General features: G+C 46.7%; 1 protein-coding gene across 11 annotated transcripts in view; it reads right to left on the reverse strand.

Moving 5' to 3' along the window:
* Zfp827 (zinc finger protein 827) overlaps positions 1-19437 on the reverse strand; it is a 166594-nt gene that overhangs the window by 62805 nt on the left and 84352 nt on the right. For all 11 annotated transcript variants that reach the window (XM_087594123.1, XM_087594122.1, XM_087594120.1 and 8 more), the window contains 2 exon segments: positions 13420-13659; positions 11323-11380 (listed from right to left, as the gene is read on the reverse strand). In XM_087594123.1, coding sequence (XP_087450249.1) covers positions 11323-11380; positions 13420-13659 — 298 coding nt within the window.

Genomic DNA, 19437 nt, shown 5'->3' on the forward strand with positions numbered 1-19437 from the left:
TCCACCTCTCCACCCTGTCCCTCAGCCTGGTAGGACAGGAGACAATTTTAGCAAGTCAGTTTGGCCACTGATAACAAAGGCCTGAAAAATGTTAATGCTTTCTTTTCCTGTCTGTGACACGTGTGCAGGCCAGGAGGTGACTTTCGGTGTTTTCCTCCAGGGCTCTCGACCATATTTATTATTTTTTGAGGCAGCTAGCCCTTTGAGGCAGGCTAGCCCTCTGAACCTACACTTCAGAGTTGCAGCTGACCAGCACGCCCCAGGAGTCCACTTGGGTCCCCAACACTGGAGCTGCAGAGGGGTACTGCTCTTAGGAGTCACCAAGGTGGCATGAGAGGTATGGCTCGCACAGAGGCTCTCCTCCTCAGCCCATTCTCCTCTCCCAAGACCATTTGTAACACTAGTTACATTGGTAACAATGTGGAGGAGGGTGGGCTTCTGGATAGCCAATAACAGGGGCTGGTTATTGAAGGGTGAATGATACTACACAAATCACAAAAGAAAAACTGAATCACACCAACTAACTCAAGCACACTGTATAACAGTCTAGGTTAACTGAGATTATGAAGCTGTATGTATGGTGGGATCCTGTCTTCCTAAGAAAATGTGCTACATAAAAATAAATTCTGCAAATACACCCGTTGTCAACTTAGAAGTGGGCTCTCTGAGTAGAGGGCTTATCAGTGACCATGATTATTTAAGTGTGTATTTCTATACACTCCTGAAGTCGGGTACTTCAAGACTGTCCACTAACACTCTGCAGTTTGACTGTTTAGACTGTTGACTTTTAAAAAGACTTGGCCTTTCAAAACACGAGTATGGAGGGACAGTTGGGACAAACCACTGAAACAGTCAAACAGGAACAACCTGGCAACAGTGTAACCTTCAGCACAGGTTTCCTAAGTCTAGGGCTATGCAAGGAGGGGAGGCTGCAGCAAAACAAACAGAATATGGCGGTAGAAAAACCTGGCATTTCAGGGACACACACACACACACACACACACACACACACACACTGGTTCTACTTTCTTTGAAATGTACAGTGGCATCTAAGGGCGGGCCAGTACACAGACGCTAACTCCGAGTTCAGGGTCTAGTTCTGGCAGCTGAGCTGAGCTTCATCCACAAAGAGCCAAGAAACTTCACGGGGCAGGCAGGGAGCACAATGCAGGCCTTGTCAGGGCTGCTGAAGTGAAGAGGCCAGATCAGGGCAAACCAAGCCACCACAGACCAAGGAAGGGAACCCAGCACACCCGGATGCATGAAATGTCAGCTCCTAGACGGCCAGGTCTCCCAGGAGAATGTGACTTCACACAGAAACTAGGACAAGGGGCTTTCTGTGGAAAGCCACCCAGGGGGCTCTGTCCTCCCTGCAATGGTGCAGGGTCATGGCCATGCCATGGACCACATCCATGCAGCACGGATATGCCTGTGGTCTGCTGTCACTGGAGAGCGGTCCCACTGTGAAAGGTCACCTTCTGCTTATTTGTTGGACGTCTAGTAACAGCTCTGGAGACACTCCAGAGAAAATCCAGACAAGAGCAGGGCTGTGGCCAGCACCCAGACTGCACCTGCCCTTTGGTTCCGAGCTGTTGTCACAGACTCTGACTAACTCCTCCCTGAGTCTTCAGCCAGCCAGGAGGAAGAACACATTGGTGCATGGGAAAGGAAGAAAGGAGACCAGCGACCTCTTCAGATCCTGAAAGGAACTCTCGAGTCAACCCTTCAGAGACACACAATCCCCCCACCCCCCACCCCCACACATACTCTGCACAAAGTATTTCAAGAGGTTCATGTATCGATAATAACCTATTTTCAAGAATCAATTTCAATTTCTTTTGACAGATGAAGATTTAAAGATAACCTCATGGCTGCCGCAGGTGGCACTGCAACGGAAAGCCTCTCAAGTTAGTGTGTGTCCAAGGCTGTTGAGGCCACCTCGCAGGCTGTGCACAGCACAGAAGCACCATGTTAGGGGGTGGAAAATCAGCATCACGGACAACGAGAATCTAGATATTTCTTCGGACAGTATGCTAGAAGGTGACAGTATACAGGAAGAATAGCTTCAAAATTCATGGAGATAACCGTGTGGCCCCTCAAAAACATTGACATCACTAAAAAATAAAGATAAATTAGTGTCTTAATTAATTGGGACTCCATGAAGTTAATATTGATGCACTATTAAATGCTCTGGTGTTCTCTGTGTGTGTAATTTGAATGTCACAAACTATGAACAGTACATAAGATATAAACAGAGACTCAAAACTCACCAGTTTCATTTGCTGTTTCCTGTTTCTTTCTTAATTGCTTCTGTCTCACTCAGTGTCCCCAAGTAATTTTTCACTTCTAAAGTTATAACACCATCATTCTCTTAGGTTCTCCAAAGAAATGAGAGGGGAAATTGCACGAGCGGAGGCAGCACATGCCACTTTTTTACCAATCTGCGCAATTTCTATTACTGAGTCATAAATATTTAAGGGCACACATTGAAGCCGCCACACAGGAAAATGCTATATTGGACACTATCAAGTGAATGTGTCTTTTTAGTAAACAAGGTTTTCTGCCATTATCTAAATCACAGGAAAATAGCCTTCATTTGGAAATCTGATTTGGAAAATTGGGCAAATTAAATGTTGGTCTGCACGGCACAGTACGAGTCTGTCTGTCTGTCTGTCTCTGATTTCCACTTTCTGTCCAGGAATGGACACACCTGTAGCTGTTTTTGAACGAAATGAGACAGGTGTGTGCAGTCCTGACTTCCAGGCCTGCAATCTGACCCTGCCTCTACAGACACTGGATTATTAATGGGAGAAGAAGGTATAAACAATAAGACAGGGTCCTTCACAGGCACTGTTTGAAGTTCATGATGTCACACAACATTGAACTTGTCCAATTCACGTGCCGGGAGCTCTCGATGCTTACTCTAGGGCTCCATTTCCCTACTTCCACCTTACGCAGCATCTGGCTGGGTGATGGGCTGTGGCAGAAAATTCTGTTCTTCTTTTTATTACTAAACTTTGGGATTTGGTTATGGTATGGTGCCTGGTGGGTTTTCACCTAGTAAGTGACCATAATAGCATGTTATCTTCACCCTTTAGAAAGCAGGCCTGTGCTGGGAAAGGAACTAAAGGTATTAGGGTTCACTGAACCATCCATGGTCTGTCTGCTGTTCTCCTGAGTCTGGTAAGGACTCTCACCTCACTCAGTGTGCATCAGGAAGACAGCACTGGGCACACCCAGGACACTTTCTCAAAGGAGACCTCAGGCTTCTTTACACATGAGGTTTCTAGACCCTTACAGTTGACAGGATGGTGGTTTCAGAATTTGCAGGCTGCATTCAGTGCACGTGCCCTTCTAAGAACCCAGACAAGGGCAGAAGGGCAAGGGCAAGGCAGAACCACATGATCCACTCTTTCCAGCTGCTAAGTAAATTGATTTTTCTGCCTGGCTATCTGGTACACTTTTGTGGGTTATTTTTTGCCTTTACTTTTGGAAAGATGATTCTAATTTATACAGTGGATTCTAAGTTCTTAGGATTTGAAATTTTCTGAAAAAAGTGTGGCGGGTGGTAGGGGTAGGAGTTCTCAAACCAGTTCTCGCTGGGGATGTGGCTAACTTGTAGAGGGCTAGTTTAGCTCACCTGGGGCAACAGGTTCCAATAGCAGCACCACAACAAAATAAAAACAAAAGCAAACAAATCAGTTCTTAAAAAGATGTCTGACGGTGTCGGGAGATGGCTCAGTGGGTCGAGTGCTTGCACAAACTCAGGTTCCTGTTTCCAGTTCCCAAGTAAAAACTGGGCCCAGTAAGCCAAGCTAGAGGCACAGCCTTTAATCACAGCACTGAGGAGGCAGAGGCAGGTAGATCTCTCTGAGTTCCAGGCCTGGACTACATTGTGAGTTCCAGGTCAGTAAAAGCTATACAGTAAGACCCTGTCCACAAACAAGCAAACAGGCAAACAAGAGCGGGATGTGATAGCACCTGGGCACAGTGCAGGCAGCTAAGCTAGATTGACTGGCGAGCTCCAGATTCAGTCAGAGACACTGTCTCAAAAGCTTAGGGTGGAGAATAATAGATGTAGAAACATGATGCCGTACATGCACACGTGATCAAGCCAACACACATGTACACACATATGCACACATGTGTACAATACACACACACTCTGATCCCTAGAATTTGTCTCAAGGTAACGTCTGCAGAGAGGTTTAGCAAAGGGAGGACAGAGACATGACCCAGGCTGCAAACTCATAGTCATTTAGATGCTGAGGGGCGCTTCTCTGCTCCTGCCTGTCCCTGAAATCCTCCATCACAGAGGAGAACTCAGGACCAGGAACTTGCTAGGGATTAGCCTCAGCCTTTAGTTTCATCTAAACAGCCATCAAGAAACCCTGTCTCTTGTTTTCTGCTCTCCACATCTGACCTTTTGTACCAGTGGTGTGGATGAGGGGCAGTTCTGCAGCTGGAGGGATGGAAAACCTGACAGGGAGAGAGTGCAGGGCTCACAGCCCCAGGGCCTCTTGAGCACCAGGTGTCAGGCAGAGCTGGTGAGAATGGCAAGCCACAGTTTTCCCACAAGCCCGGTGGAAAGAACAAGCATAGAGACCACTAGTGATAAACAGCCATGGGGAGCTATGGCCTTATGTAGGACAGGAAGGCAGTGAGCAACCCAATATCAGGAGCAGCAGACACTCCAAGTAGAGGAGCTTGGCCATCCATCAGCAAGAAAGAGGCGGGGAAAAGGCTGTATCTCCTACCATGTGGGCAGGTGAGCCCCCAGGGCTTCCTTCATAATTAAACTACCTAATAACTCTTAGAGGTGGAAACTCCAGTGGCCACCGTTCCAAACAGCCTCTTCCAGGAACTAAACACTAGAAACGGGGTAACTGAGTCAAGTGGAGTGCTGTACCCCTGTAATCTCAGCACTTGGGAGGCTGAGGCAGGAGGACTGAAAGTTCCCAGCCAAACTAAGCTATCTGGTGAAGGCCCTAACTAAACAAATATCCAACTGAGTTCTTACAAACACAACAGAGTCCTGAAGACGACTAGCTACCGTAAATCTATCTGAAGGATACTGCAATCACCTGAAAGAGAACCCACATCCTGACCTTGGATGTACAAAAGAAGGTCCTTTTAAAGCAATAAATAGTTAGAAGGGAGGGTCCAGAGAGCTGGCATCTTCTACTGTCCTTGGTGGAGACAATGCCTTGGACCAGCATGACTCTACTTCAAGCCGTGAGGTGATGGGTAAAAAGAAATCAATTTGTGGATTTGGCCAAGGTGTCTACACTCCCAGGATTTTGTGGAATTATAAACCTTGGGGTCTAATCCTGGTTTCTGAACACTGCGTCTGGTCTGGGCCCCCAGGAAGTGACTTGTCCACTGCTTCAGGCAGGTCTGAATAGGATTTTTCTTCCTTATAATAATCTCCCAGCAAGGGAAGAATTCACGATTGATTCATTTTTTGCTGAATGCTTAAAAATAAAAATCTTCCTAGCCTATAATCATGCTTCAGTTCCAGCCAACACAATTCAGATTAGAAGCATATTTCAGTCCTCTTCCCTCTTCCCATGTGAAAAGCATAACGGAACATGGGCTCACACACCTTTCTCCAATGTAAGCATTTATCGTCTACTCTGCATGGGCTCACACACCTTTCTCCAATGTAAGCATTTATCGTCTACTCTTAGAGATCTAGAAACTTCCATGGGAATGCTGTTCTGGGTCTCTTCATAATTAGTGAAAACCCTTCCCAATGGGAGCCTCCGGTAGGAAACATAGCTTTTGGGGTTCAATGAGCTAGCCCCATACCTGGAGGCAGCCTAGACTCTATAGAGCACACCATACTCCGGGACTCCCTGGGGGATTAAGCAGAACAAGACTAGCTAAAACTGCAACCTCCGTATACTTCTCCCTTCCCATAGGAAAGAAGCAGAAGCCGTTCCTTATGAAAGTGTCTTGAGAGAACCCCACCTCACACTCCACCATAGGCAGCCTAAGCTATCGATTTCTAGAACCCCACGGAATCAAGGTAAAATGAGTGTGTTATCATTAGTTTGTTGTGCCCCATGACTATGGATCAAACCCATTCCATCAGAGGTAATGACTCTGGGACACAGCTTGTGGACCACAGATTTAGGGTGACAAGCATGGAGGTGGCAAGCTAGCATTTGTGTAAGTTCAGATCTCTGGCTTGGGCATCTAAGGTCACAGACAAAATAGGCTTTCCACCCAGACTCATTCCCCCAGGCCACCTAGGGGCCATCATCATGAGACTAGTTGTCCGTCTGTGTGTTCAGAGATCGCCTGCCTGTCTTCTGTCCTACCACAAAGGTGCTTTCCCTATAACTGTGTAGCCCAGGGAGAAGCAGACGGGTTTAGTGCTCGTTTCTCTTATGTGATGGTTGTACATGCTCAGCCACATTAGCCTAGCTGCCTTGTAGCCCCGCTCCCATTGCTAGTGGCCCTGGCCAGCCGGGAACTCTGGTCCCAGCTACCCGGTAAAATCAAGACTCAACAAACTGTAACCCAACAATCAGATTTATATGTTAAAGTCTCAATCCACAATACATCCACACAATAAACTCATAACCAATTGACAAGGATATAAACCGCCCACCTAGATAAGATAAATTTGCCTACAGAAATCCATCCCAGCTACCTGGGCAATTCAGGACCACCCGGATCTGGGTCGTCCTTCTCCGTCTCCATCTTGATTCTCTTTCCTTCTCCTTTTCTACTGCCTTACAAAAGCTTTGTCCCTGCCTTATTTTTCACTGTCCAATCATGGCCTTGACCAAACTGGTGCCAGCCGTCACCTGCATATTGATATCTACCTATACTTCACCCTTTCTGTCTAATTAAAAATTTTTTTCTCTCAAATACAAGCTGAACACAACAATTATCATTTTGTAATTTAAAACTATAAAATATTCTTAACACCCAGTCCAACATTTTATCAGTTAAACAGAACATTTAATTATCTCTCATAGCCTACACAGGCTGCTTAACTTTGAGAATACATATTTAATTCGATAGTTATCAGATAGTATACAAGCCTTTCTGGTTACAGACTAAGGATTCCACAAGTGGTGAAACAACGTGTTAGGCAAGAATCCACTAAAAATTAAAGCTTTTCAGCCTGAGAAAGCTTTGTTTTCTAAGTGAAAGGGGCTCGATATGTTGAGTCACGTGAGGGCTCAAGTGTGGGAACCTTAAACAAAGGAACAGAGGGGAGCCGGCTCACAGACTCTAGGTCCCTGCTGTGAAAAGTAGTACAGAGTTTGTCCGTCCAAATCCTGGGGATTCTGAACTTGGTAGAAATAAATAAAAGTCTGTAACACCAGGCAGAGTGAATACAGACATATCTTATAGAGTTATTAATAAAGTCTGACGCTCCGGGTAGAGAGCTTAACAGATAGATGGATTTTGGGCTAAAATCTTAGTTGGACAAGTTGTCTAAGTATTGGTATTGGTATTAATAAAGGGTGATCAAATTGTTTTATGAATTAACCCGCTAACGCCATATGGCTCAACGGTGCCAGCTAGCAAGGGTTTGTGGTTAATTTTGACATTTACCATGGCAGGAGGCTCATATTCTCTCCATGTGGGGGCCACGGGAACTTTGGGTTAATTTCCTGGTGTGACAGACTAGAAAAGCCTTAAAAAGCTCATACACTATTGTTTACCTTACTTCTTTTTTTCTAAAATTGTTTTAATTTTCATAATGGGTGTGATTTTATGTCTTGTTATATTATTTCTCTGGGAGAGAGTGCAAGATACAAGCTTTTCTGGTTACAAACTAAAGAACATGGTATTTTGGGAGAAAGGTTTTTCTTTGTGTTTTTAAAAAGGGTGATTAGGCTTTGAATACCTTCCAGAGTTACACTGATTAGATTTGATAAAGGTAGAACTCCTGAGAAACTAAACTCAAGAAAATCAAACAAAAATATATCTTGGTTCTAAGCTCTTGTTTTGAGAATTATATATTGCAGAATGTATCTGCTTGGATTCCTGCTCTCGAGAACTTTCAGCCAGGTCCAGTCAGGACACACAACAGAGACCTCAACAACTGCTGGTGTGGCCAGCTTCCTCATCTCCCCGCCCCCCAGATATCTCAATGCCCATGTACAGTTTGAAGAGCCATTGAAGAGCCATAGCCCCAATTCCCTGGACTTTGGGGGGCTAAAGGTGGTTATCCTAAGGTTGTTTTTATGGGGAATTTAGAAATGGTCATAATTTAACAGGGAGGAATTAGTTAGAATTGATTTGCATAGCCATAATCTCATTTGGTAACTGAGCTAAAGTTGTATCTTTACATTGGTATAGAACTTATTTGTTACAAAAAATTTTAAAAGTACAAGGTTTGGAGCCTGTCCTTCTATTGATGCCATTACAAACTTCAGAGTTGATTAAACATAGGAATTGGGGGCCAAATAACAAATTTATGGATCTTAGTTCACCATTAGGGTGTTTTCAAAATATTCTCGATAGAAATAGCTGAGACTAGTTAACCAACAACAGTGCAGATTACCTCATAGGTAGATGGTTTTCAAAAACGTCAGAAATCCACAAAAATCTGACATTTAATGTTTTTTATCTGTTGTTGAGACATGTCTGCTCCTAACAACTCCTCTTTAGTGGATTCAAAGAAAGAAACTGAACATCTCCACCTCCAGGTGAGGTGATGTACTGTGGCCACTCCGCAAGCCCTGCCTGTTTCACTGACAGACTAACGCTGACCAAAAGGGACACCTTATGCAGAACGGCCGACTGACCATCTTTGCTGAGCCAGAATTACCAGCCCTTCCTTCTCAGAGGTCTGTCAGTTGACCTGGGCTAGAAGACTTGCTCTCACGTGTTACTAACAGGGGACTGCGCTAGTGGAGGTTTGTCTCTACAACCTGTATCAGTTCTGAAAGCCGTTAGGCTTCCTATGTTTAAAGATATCTAGTCATTCTCAGATTTCTGATGGAGTTGAGGACTAATTAGCCTCATAGCCTACTCAAGCTAATTAACTTTGAGAAAACGTAGCTGTCTAGATGATTTTCTAATGGTAATAGTTGTGCACAGCTTATATTTGATGAAAAGTTTTTTTAAATTAAACAAAAAGGGTGATGTGTAGGATGATGTCATTATATAGTGAGGCGGGTCCAGGATAAGGCGAAGTCTATCACTGGATGAGAAGGAAGGGTAAGCGGGGGGGGGGGGGGGGGGGGGAGTCTAGGAAGGAGAGAGCAGGAGGAGCAAGGAGATCCAGACGGAGTCTACAGAGGAGGATGGATCAGATTTAGGTGAACTTGATCGATTTTATCCTGTCCAGGTGGGTGGCTTATATCGTTATCAATTGGCAGTGAATTTACTGTGTAGCTGAATTGTGGATTGAGAATTTAACATATAAATCTAATTGCTAAATTACAAGTTTCTGGAACTTTGATTTTACTGGGCTAAAGAGGACAGTGTGCGAAAGAAATGGTTGAGAGGCAGTTGGAGCACGTGGATCTGGTTATGCTGCCCGTGGGGAGTGAGAGCACACAGGGAATGAGAGGTGTGTGTGTGTGTGTGTGTGTGTGTGTGTGTGTGCGCCAGGCATGGTAACTACCACTTAGGGGACCTCGCAGAGACAGTAGCTAAAAGGGAGACAACCAGGAGAGGGTGGCTTGCAGACCATGTGGCAGAGTAGCAGCCAGAGTGAGAGGATCTGGCTTCAGGGAACTGGTAACAAACGATCCTTTTTTACCACAACAGCATTCAGTCTATACCTGATGGTACAGTGTGGTCAATTCATAGCACACCTAAAAGTAAATCATTCTTTTATCAGTTGTTTCAAGAATTGCAAGCACATGGCTTTAGAGATAGCTCAGCTTGCAAAATGCTTGCATTAAGGACCTGAGTTCAATCTTCCAGAACCTTGGGGGGTGGAGGAGGGGGGTCCAGAGAAATCCCTGGGGCTCACTTGCTAACCAGCCAAGCCTACTTGTTGAGCCCTAAGCCAATGAGAGACCTTGTCTCAAAAAACAAGGTGGATCCGTGCTTGAAGAATGACTGCAAGGTTGTCGCACAGCAAACACACACACACACACACACACACACACACACACACACACACACACACACACACAGATACATACATACAAAGAATCAAGACTATAAAGTGAGTCAACCTAAGAGTCAGATGAAACCAACGTTGTCTGCCTAGGAAAGGTTTCTGTCTGCACCAGTCTCCTGATCCTGATCCTGTGTCTGTCTCTACTTACGCCCCTCTGGCTCCTTCACACAGCTCCTGTCTTGCGCTAACTTGCGCAGAGTGGTCCCACACAGGGGAAAGTACGTCTTCCCTAAGCTCTCTTTCTGCAGATTTGTCGGGTGTTCCTTGCCCAGAGGAAAATGTTCTTGCCTACAATATAACTCAGATCCATTTTCCTGCTTTTCTTTTTAAAGACTTGGTCTCACTATGCTGTCTAACCTCTTAGGCACAAGCAATTCTTCTGCCTTAGCTCCTGGGAGTTAGGACTACAGAATACAGCAGGGTGCCCAGCTCTTGCAACTTAAAAAAAAAAAGTATTTATTTCATTGTTTATGGGGTGGGACATGTCAGAGCATCATGTGGAGGTCAGAGAACAACTTGGAAGAGTCAGCTCTCCTCTGTCATATGGGTTCTCGGGATGGAGCTCGGTGCCAGGCTTGGCAGCCATCGGTGCCTTTACCTGCTGAGCTAGCGCTCTCTCTCTCTCTCTCTCTCTCTCTCTCTCTCTCAGCTTTTAAAAAGCACTATCTTCCTTCTGTTTAAAAATCCTTTCCTTTGGAAAATGCTTCAGGTAGCTTTAGTGGTAGCAGTAGTGAGCTAGGGCAGCAGGGACCGTAAGAGCCTTGGATCCTGAGCCCAGGCTCAGCCTCCACACGGTGCCTCCCACTCAATCTCTCAGGGTCAGATGCTTCTCAGAGCTGGCAGAGCACACGGCTCACCATGAAAGAGGTCTTGGCTTCAGAGCCAAGTCCCGAAAGGTAAGGGAGTAGATAAAAACAAACTCTTACAAAGGTGATACGAACATCTACTTCACAAAATTACTGTAAGAAGTGAAAAACAATGCCACCTGGGCAAGCTGATCCCTTCTTGTCAACGTCTAGGAAATATTAAAGTTTGTCTCTCTGCTTATCCCACTAGTCTGACTTGTTTTCACCAAATGAGAATTGTGGGAGAAAATGCTGGAAAGCCATAAGTCCTCTGAATCCACAGGGTATAGCGAACAGGCCCAGTGCATGAGAGAAGCAGGTCTGACGACCCTGCAGGGCACGAGGTGACACCGCACAGCAGTGGCCTACCTGGTGGTCGTCCGCATGGTGTTTTCTTTCGTGTGATTGTGTTCTTTGCTCACTTTTTCTGAAAGAAGACAGAATGATACAGGTGACTTGGGCTAAGCTTAGTCCACGCCCATCTTTTAGGCAGAAACATCCCATTTCTTTATCTTATTGGGAACTCGAAAGCATCTAGATCACATCCGCAGACCTGCTGCACCTAATCAAATGTTAAGTGATGTCTGATTGCTAGTAGGCCTGAGTCAGTGTGAGTGCATACCAGACACCCAAACAGACACCGACAGACAGCTGCACACGAATAGCTGCTTCTATCCATCTTTCCTTCTTGGTAATTCCTAGTTCCCTCAGTTAAGCCTTCACACTGCAGTTGTGGTTACCGTCCTGTCCCCAGCTCTGCTGACAGTCTGTGTTGTTAGGCCCCTTCAGAGAATGACCAGGGAGCTCTTGGTGCTGTCACGGACTGCTTATTCTAATAAATGTCACTAAGAACAGAACGAGGCCATCAGACAAGAGGTAAGCCCTCTCCTCATGCATCCTGGGGTCTGTTGCCACCGGCTGTCAGAAATTATTTAATTAGCTTTCAAGAACACCAAGTTGAACCATAGCCTCTCTGACCCAGGACAAATGTGAAGCCTCTACCCGGCCATCACAGCGTTCGACGGCTGACGGCTTCTAGGAAGCAGTTACAGAAAACCTGGCCAGTCCCACCAAGGGTTTCGGAATTTACAATCGGGTAAATAAAACTAACCTCGGGGACTTCTTGAGAAACAAAACAAAACAAAAGCAAGGTTTATAATCTTTCCTACCTGCCTTTGACTGCTCTGAAGCTAAGTCACCTGAGTTTCCCTTTTCTTCCTTCAGCAATGACAACAGGCGAGAATCCGACTGCCTGCCAGCATCCATGTGGACAGCATGCAATCTGGGGCCATCTAGGCTGTGGCTGTGCCAGGGTGAGACCTAGAGTCACACAGGCCTAGCTCATGCTTTCTTGGGCTCTTAAGTCACTATCTACACAGCCTTGCTTTGGGATGTGCCTCGGTCTTTGGGGGAAAGGAGGTCATGCATCAGAACTCCGAAAGCTTACTGAATTAATGACTCCCACCACTGTGGAGGGTCTCAGTGTCATCAGAGCCACACAGCTAAGGAGGTATCATCAGGCTAAGGAGAAACTGACCCACCAGGGTGGCCCATGGACCTGAGCTTCTTTCCTGGTCCATTTCTGAGGGGTAGGGGACAAGTGCCTTAAATAACAGGGACTTCTTGGCTGACGGATGTGCTTTATCAAATGTTAGTAATGAAGCCCCCGAGAAGGGGTATGCGTGCTCACCAAAATACAGTCTTGTGAGTACAAAACAGCATCAGCCTCACTCAAGGAATGACAGTACATTAAATTTGCTAGGAACAGAGGTGTGAGGCTTGGAAGAGCAGACAGAGGCACAACTCCGGTACTGGGACCCTTCAGAGTGCTGAGTACCTGCACATCTGGATTCTGAGCATTTGAAGGAAGAAAAGACTGATCTACACTAGCACCCTTAGACCACAACAACTGGAGACAGCTTTCAGGGCCCGCTTTTCACTTTTCTATTTATATTTCTTTTCAGCGAGATATAATAAAATTTCACTAATTCAGACAATACCATTTTTCTTGGAGGGCATGGACATTTATCTTTCCCACATTACAAAGAAAAGGCTGTTAATACTATCAGCACGAAACCTTCCCAGGAGTACGTGTCAAAGGGACCAGCAGAGAACTGTAGAGTTCTAGTTCTCAACTGTGTTAAAACCAGCTTACCGCGCGCGGGTGGGCGGGCTAAGTGGGTAAAGGGGCTTGCTGTCAAGCCTGATAATCAGAGTTCTAGCTCTGCAATCCACGTAGTGGAATAAAAGAAACAATTCCCAGGAACCTCTACCCTCCACATAAAATCCTAACAAGTTTTTTTAAGTGTGGTAGGAATCCGACTTGGCAACACTTCATTAACCACTAATGTGGTATGTAAAACAAACTCTTCCTAAACACCTACCACGTGGGTTACCTTTCCCTTCCTAAGAAGGGCTTTACTACCAATGCTTTCCAGTCAGCCACATTTCCCACAATTCACCTACCTGAGAGTTGAAAAAGAAGCTCAGAAGCCATCTTCACAGAGATGTCCTGGCTGAAGAGATTTCTCTCTGGGGGAACTCGACCTTCCGGAAGCTTCTGTAAGGGTTCGGTTTTTTCTCGCCCCATTAAAGTGCTGTAGCCAACGTTCCGGCTGGGTGATATGGAGGCTGGGGAGTCCTGGATATCCACCTCCATGGGCTCTTCTTTAACCGTCACGACCTGCGTCTCCTTGTAACTTTCCGCTGCAAGCAGGTGGGTGAGAGAAACCAGAACATGGCGGTTCTTCATTTGGAAGCAAACTATGCGCATGCTCCACCCTGAGACGCTTCCCCAGGCAACTGAGTTGCCAATCACAAAGAAAACTATCAACTTTGTGTTCAGGAGTCTAGAAGGGCAAGCACCACGGGACTTGAGCACACAGGGCGAAACCATTGGCGGCTTCCAGAAAAGGCAGGAAACTTGACACCCTGAGAGGTTAAGTGGCCTGCCAAAGGTCACAGAGAATAGCCTGGCTGCCTAGAACCGGGCTTCTTGGCTAGGGGTTTCCTGACCACCCCGGTGCGCACCTTCCTTTGTTCTGTGTTGATTCTAAACAGGATGTGGCCAGCAACTGTCAGGACTTGGTTTTGGAGCCCAAGTCAGTTTTAGCAAATCAGGTAAGATCTTATTAATATGATAATTTCTTCCCTGTCCTTAAAGACCTTATCATTTCTTTTTCTTTCTCTCTAAGGCATCTAAGTTAACAAAGCTTAAGTGAGGTCAATTCAATGGAGATATTTCTATCTTTCTGGAAGCTACTAACTCTCAAGTTAACTAAGCCCAGATGAACACCCAGGAAAACAGTAGTCTTACAACTGAGTCAGTCTCTGGACCCCAGCTGCTCTTCCCTCAGGGTTTCTAGAAGGTCCAACATGCATGTGGTTTGCAAGGCTGAGTGTCTGTTGTCATTCACTCCTTTGAGTTAAGGGCAGGATATGTTCGGAACAAGGTAGGATAGTTCATCCAGACATGAATTTGGGCCATTTAAAAACAAAGTCACATTTTCAAACCAGTAAATATTTATTAGTGACGGCTGAATACACAATACCCTAGAACACAAATCAAAGACGATTCAGGCAGTTAACCAAAAGGCAGATAGGCAGTAGGGCAAAGAATTGAACAGTGACCCCCAACAAGGTATGTGTGTACAACCTGTGAACTGTCCTATCTGGGGAAAAGCAGTTTTCAAGTGTGACTAAGAGTCTCAAGGTGAAGTCATTGTGGATAAGCCAGAGAGACCGTAGAGCCAATGACAAGGGTCCTTCTTAGAAAAGGACAAAGCAGAGTCAAGAAAAAGCCTGGATTTGCATTGCATCAGGCCAAGTAGCTGCTTAAAGGCAGACAAGGCAAAGGGAGGGTCCTCCTGCCATGGCTTTTGGAGGATGAGAAACTCCTGAACCAAGCTATGACCAGCAGCAGCAGCAGCAGCAGCAGCGACAACGGTGACAACGGTGACAACAACAACAAGAAGCCACAGTCTACAGCCTCTGCTGACTCCAGTCAGTCCAGTGATGGGGACGGGGACCATCACTGCTGTAAACTGACTGGTGGTCAAGAACCGATGCTTTCCTCTCATGCATGGCAGGGGCGAAAGTCAAAAGCAGGCACGCCGAGCACAGACTAGCAGTTAAAAACAAGCAAAGAGGAGAAGAGCACTTCACATTAAGCCATTAAAGTTAATCTGCTGCTACCAAACTGAGCTAGGTAACAGGAACGCCAAGTCCCCGATTCTGGTGAAAGCCAGCTCATTCTTTGGTCCACAGCGAACTTTGTGCAATAGCATACTTCACCTAGATTGTTCCCCCTTCCCCTTTTCCTGCCAAACTGTTTTCCCCTCTGTAAACTAAGCAGCTAGTAAAGTTAGTTCACTGACTCAGTTAGGTGTGAGACACAAGGAGAAAGTGGAAGAAAGAGGAATTGGGGGAGGGGCTGGAGAATGAGGAGGGGGGGAGGAGGAGGAGGGACAAATGAAAAGAGTAGACAGCCTTTTCAGTTACAGATTCCTCCCTCTGATGAAAACCCATCAGCTGCTTTCTGGGAGCTGGCTCCCCATAGACATCCTAGCCTCAAGCCAGACCGTCTGCTCACATGAGTAATCACAGTACACGTTTCTTCCTCCATGTTCCCCCAAAGTACTCAAGATGTGGAAACTCAACAGTGGGGTCTGCGTCACATGTACACGGTGATGGCTCTGACCTTCACCCTCTAGAGCCTGAGGATAGGCACAGAGGGAACCAGGGCAAGTACAACGGGACCCATTGACTCAGGAAAGGAAAATCTCAGCACCACCGCGAAGCTGGAAGAGGTCCACAGTGTATCTGTCTCCTCCTCCACCCCCAGGTCCTCATCTTTGACCCTTGATTAAAAACCATGTGATTATCTGCACCACTCACTTGCATAAGACAATTAATTTTTGAGGTTGGCTGAGGTAGCTTCCGGTATGGTCTGCATGGAAATGCTCCCTGTTCTTTCCCATGACAGACAACCTTTGAAAGTGCACAAGACACTGACCTCTGAGTAGAGTCCTTAGCATCCTCGGTCTCCCTCATAGTCCCATATGTGCAGAGTGGGGTCCGGACCCAAAGCTCAAGTACAACATCACACAATCAGCCCTTCCTTTCCCCTGAAACTTTACCAAGACTTAAATTTGCCTTAAAAAAAACAAACAAACATGTTCTGGGTGTTTTGCCTATATGTTGTAACTGTGTGTGCTGTGTGTGTGCCTAGTGGTGCCTGTGGAGGCCAGACAGTCCCTGAGCCCCTAAGACTGGCATGGTAGGAGCTAGGAGCTGCCACGTGGGTGCTGGGTTCTCTTCAAGAGCGGCAAGTGCTCCTACCTCCTGAGACATCTCTCCAGTGCCCACTCCATTCCTCATCCTTGCTGGCCTGATGTTCTCTGCTGGGGTCTCTAAGGCACTTGGGTACAGTAGCACTGCACACTGCCTTCAACAGCCACAGCGCCTCCTGGGCCTGAGAGGGTGGCTCAGTTGGCAAAACACCTGCTGTGGCAAGCACAAGGATAGGAGTTCAGATCCCCAGCACCCATGTAAGTCAGGCAGGGTGGCCTGTGTCTGTAACAACAGATGGGAGGAGCAGAGACAGCTGATTTAATGCATTCTAAAGTCATTGAGAGATCTCATCTGTCTCATAAAGCAGGTGGAAACAGGCAAGGAGGTCCACAGCTTTAATCCCAGCGTTCAGGAGGCAGAGACAAGCTGGTTTACAGAGCTAGCTCCAGGATGGCCAGAGCTACACAGAGAAACCTTGCCTAAAAACAAACAAAAGCAAACCAAAATAGATAAATACATATAAAACTTCATCCAAAGTAAGGAAGAAAAGGCTCCCCTTCTGACGCGGCAGGAGCCTGCCCCATGTTGATCGCAAGCCCAGGCAGGATGTCTGAGCAAACTAAGCTGGCCTAGGACCAGAGGTCAGGCCGACCTGGAAGCACAAAGAGCACATGGCTCCGTGGCCCAGCTCAGCTCCGATTTGCGTTGTGCGTCCTCATGGAACAAGAGTTGAACTGATCATTCCTACTGGTTCTCAGTGCTTACACTCACCGGGGTGAACGTTCACTTCTAGGACCTAGGAACACAACAGCAATGGCCTTACACTCTAGTCCTCGGTTAATGGGACAAGTACTGATGTCTGTCCCAGGGCTGCTGAGAGGGGGCTGGGGCGCACTTGGCAGTAGAGTGCTTGCCTTGCTCTCTTACACCATGTAAAAATGACAGCTGTGGCCCTACCCAAAGTACCTCAGTACCTGTGTGGGTGGGGGACAGGTCGAGCCAAGGAGAGGCTCTGGCTCAAAAAACCCCAAAACCCTGGCATACCCTAAGGGACAACACCTGAGGTTGGCCTCTATCGTCCACATACATGCACACACACACACACTGCCACCAGACAGTGACATCAGTGTATGATCATTTACAGAAATGTTCTTTTGTGTCTCCAACAAATGAAGTGGCGTATACCTACTTTTCAAAATGGAAGAGAATTAAAAATAACCATTAAAGAAGGAGGTGTCCAGTTTGGGACTGGAAGTGTGGATGACGTATCCTCCGATGCCCGGCAGCAGGGGAAGGCACATTGGCTAAATCCACCACACCCTCCTTGGTAACAGAAGTGCAGAGGCTGACACTGTCCCGGTGGCATCCCACATGTGCTCTTTCTGAGGAGACGATAGTACAGGAAGTAAGATTAAAATACAGTGTGTAATGTGCCCAGGAGTGGTACTGCACTGTGTCCGGTGTGCTGGGTGTACTGTGTGGTCTGGCTTCGGGGCCCAAGGCGATAGAGGGCGCAAAACCAAAGCAACTCTCACTGTTAGCTCCCACTCTGTTATCTCCGAATCTGCTCTGTCCCCTTCGCTGGGTCAAAGTCAGGCAAGGCCTCTGTCCTGCTCATTTTCAGCTAAAACAAGAACCACAGCCCATTAAGTGACAAAGCTCTTTGGATCCCAAAACCAGAAGCTTAATTCCATGCACTGGGCAGCAGGGTGAACTTCCTCAGAGGGTGACTCTTGTCTCTGCCCTGACAGGGTCCTCAGCAGGACAGGGGCTGGAGGAACAGGAGAAGAGACCTGAGAAGCCGCAGGACGGTCCCTGACTGCCCTGCTGCACAGCAGTTTTGAGTCTGGGTCACCAGGGGTAAATATGCCCAGGGATTTACTTTCCTCTGAGAGTCAGGCTAGGACTTAGCCATAGTATCTCTCTTCCACCTACGACTCTCCATCTCCCTTTGTGCTGAGGCCTCCTTTACTCTGGGTAGCATTGAAGACAAAATTCAGTCTGGCCTCTAGTGGGGACTGGTTGAGGTGTGGGCCAGGGGAAACAGTCCCTTCTTTATAGGATTAAAGAGACAAAGTTTAGTGACTACACCCTTGCCAGATTCTGTCACCAGAGCAGCGGGCAGCCTGTTTCTCCCCTCGAGACATCAGAAACAAATGTCACCCACTAGGTCAGGTATAAATACTTTACTATCTCTGTAAACCACTAGGTCAGGTATAAATACTTCACTATCTCGTAAACCACACCCTTTCATCTTAGAGAGGACAAACTTCTTCTACATATAGTTAGTAAGACAGAGGCACTGCAGTTCCCCTGCAACAAAAGAGTTAAAATCTGTCCATGAGGTGGTGAGGTGGTGCAGCCTGAAACCAAAGCCCTTGGGAGGCGGAGGCAAGAACTGATCCTGAGTTCAAGGCAGCCTAGGTGACAGAGTTCAGCCAACCAACCCTTCTTCCTTTGCTTCTTTTGAGACTGAGCCAGGGCCTCACGAATGCTCCGCCCATGCATGCCCCGCCCACGCATGCCCCGCCCACACATTCTCCACTCATACATGCTCTGCCAGTGTTCCATCCCTGAGCTATATCCCAGTCTAGTTTACATTGCTTACTTTATTGTTACTACTATGTATGTATTCATCTGGAAATATTTAAGACGAGGTCTCATTAAGCTAAGTGAGAACTTGTTCTATAGTTGAGGAGCCTGGACCTTGTGAGTCTCCTGCCCCAGGTCCCCTGCAGTTTGATAACAGGCCTGCGTCAGCCGACCCACCTCTCAATTTTGTGGTTCAGATGGCTCACATGCTTCACTCTGGCTCAGATGGCTGAGTTTTCCTTTATTGAAGTGAGACACGTGAAACTTAAAAAAGACACTCTCGACCATAATGTTTTCGTTTGTTATGCTTGGCTGTGTGTATGTGTTTGAATGCCTGTGTCCGTGAGACTGAGTCTCTCATTGGTCCAGAGCTTACTAATTAGACTAGAATGGCTGCTCACCCACTAGGGATCTAACTGGCCTGTCTCACCAACTTCACGTTGTGAGTGCAAGTCTAGCTCTTTCGGTGGGAGCTGGAGAGAGAACTCATGTCCCAGGCATTTTCCAAGACTGTGCAGTCTCTGCACTCCTCCCCAGGTTAGCCACTTTAAAATGTACACACGCACACCATCCATTCTACTCACACGACTGGGAAACCAT

The sequence above is a fragment of the Rattus norvegicus genome, chromosome 19 (assembly GCF_021556685.1).
Source record: "Rattus norvegicus strain SHRSP/BbbUtx chromosome 19, alternate assembly SHRSP_T2T, whole genome shotgun sequence".
Taxonomy (NCBI): Eukaryota; Metazoa; Chordata; class Mammalia; order Rodentia; family Muridae; genus Rattus; species Rattus norvegicus.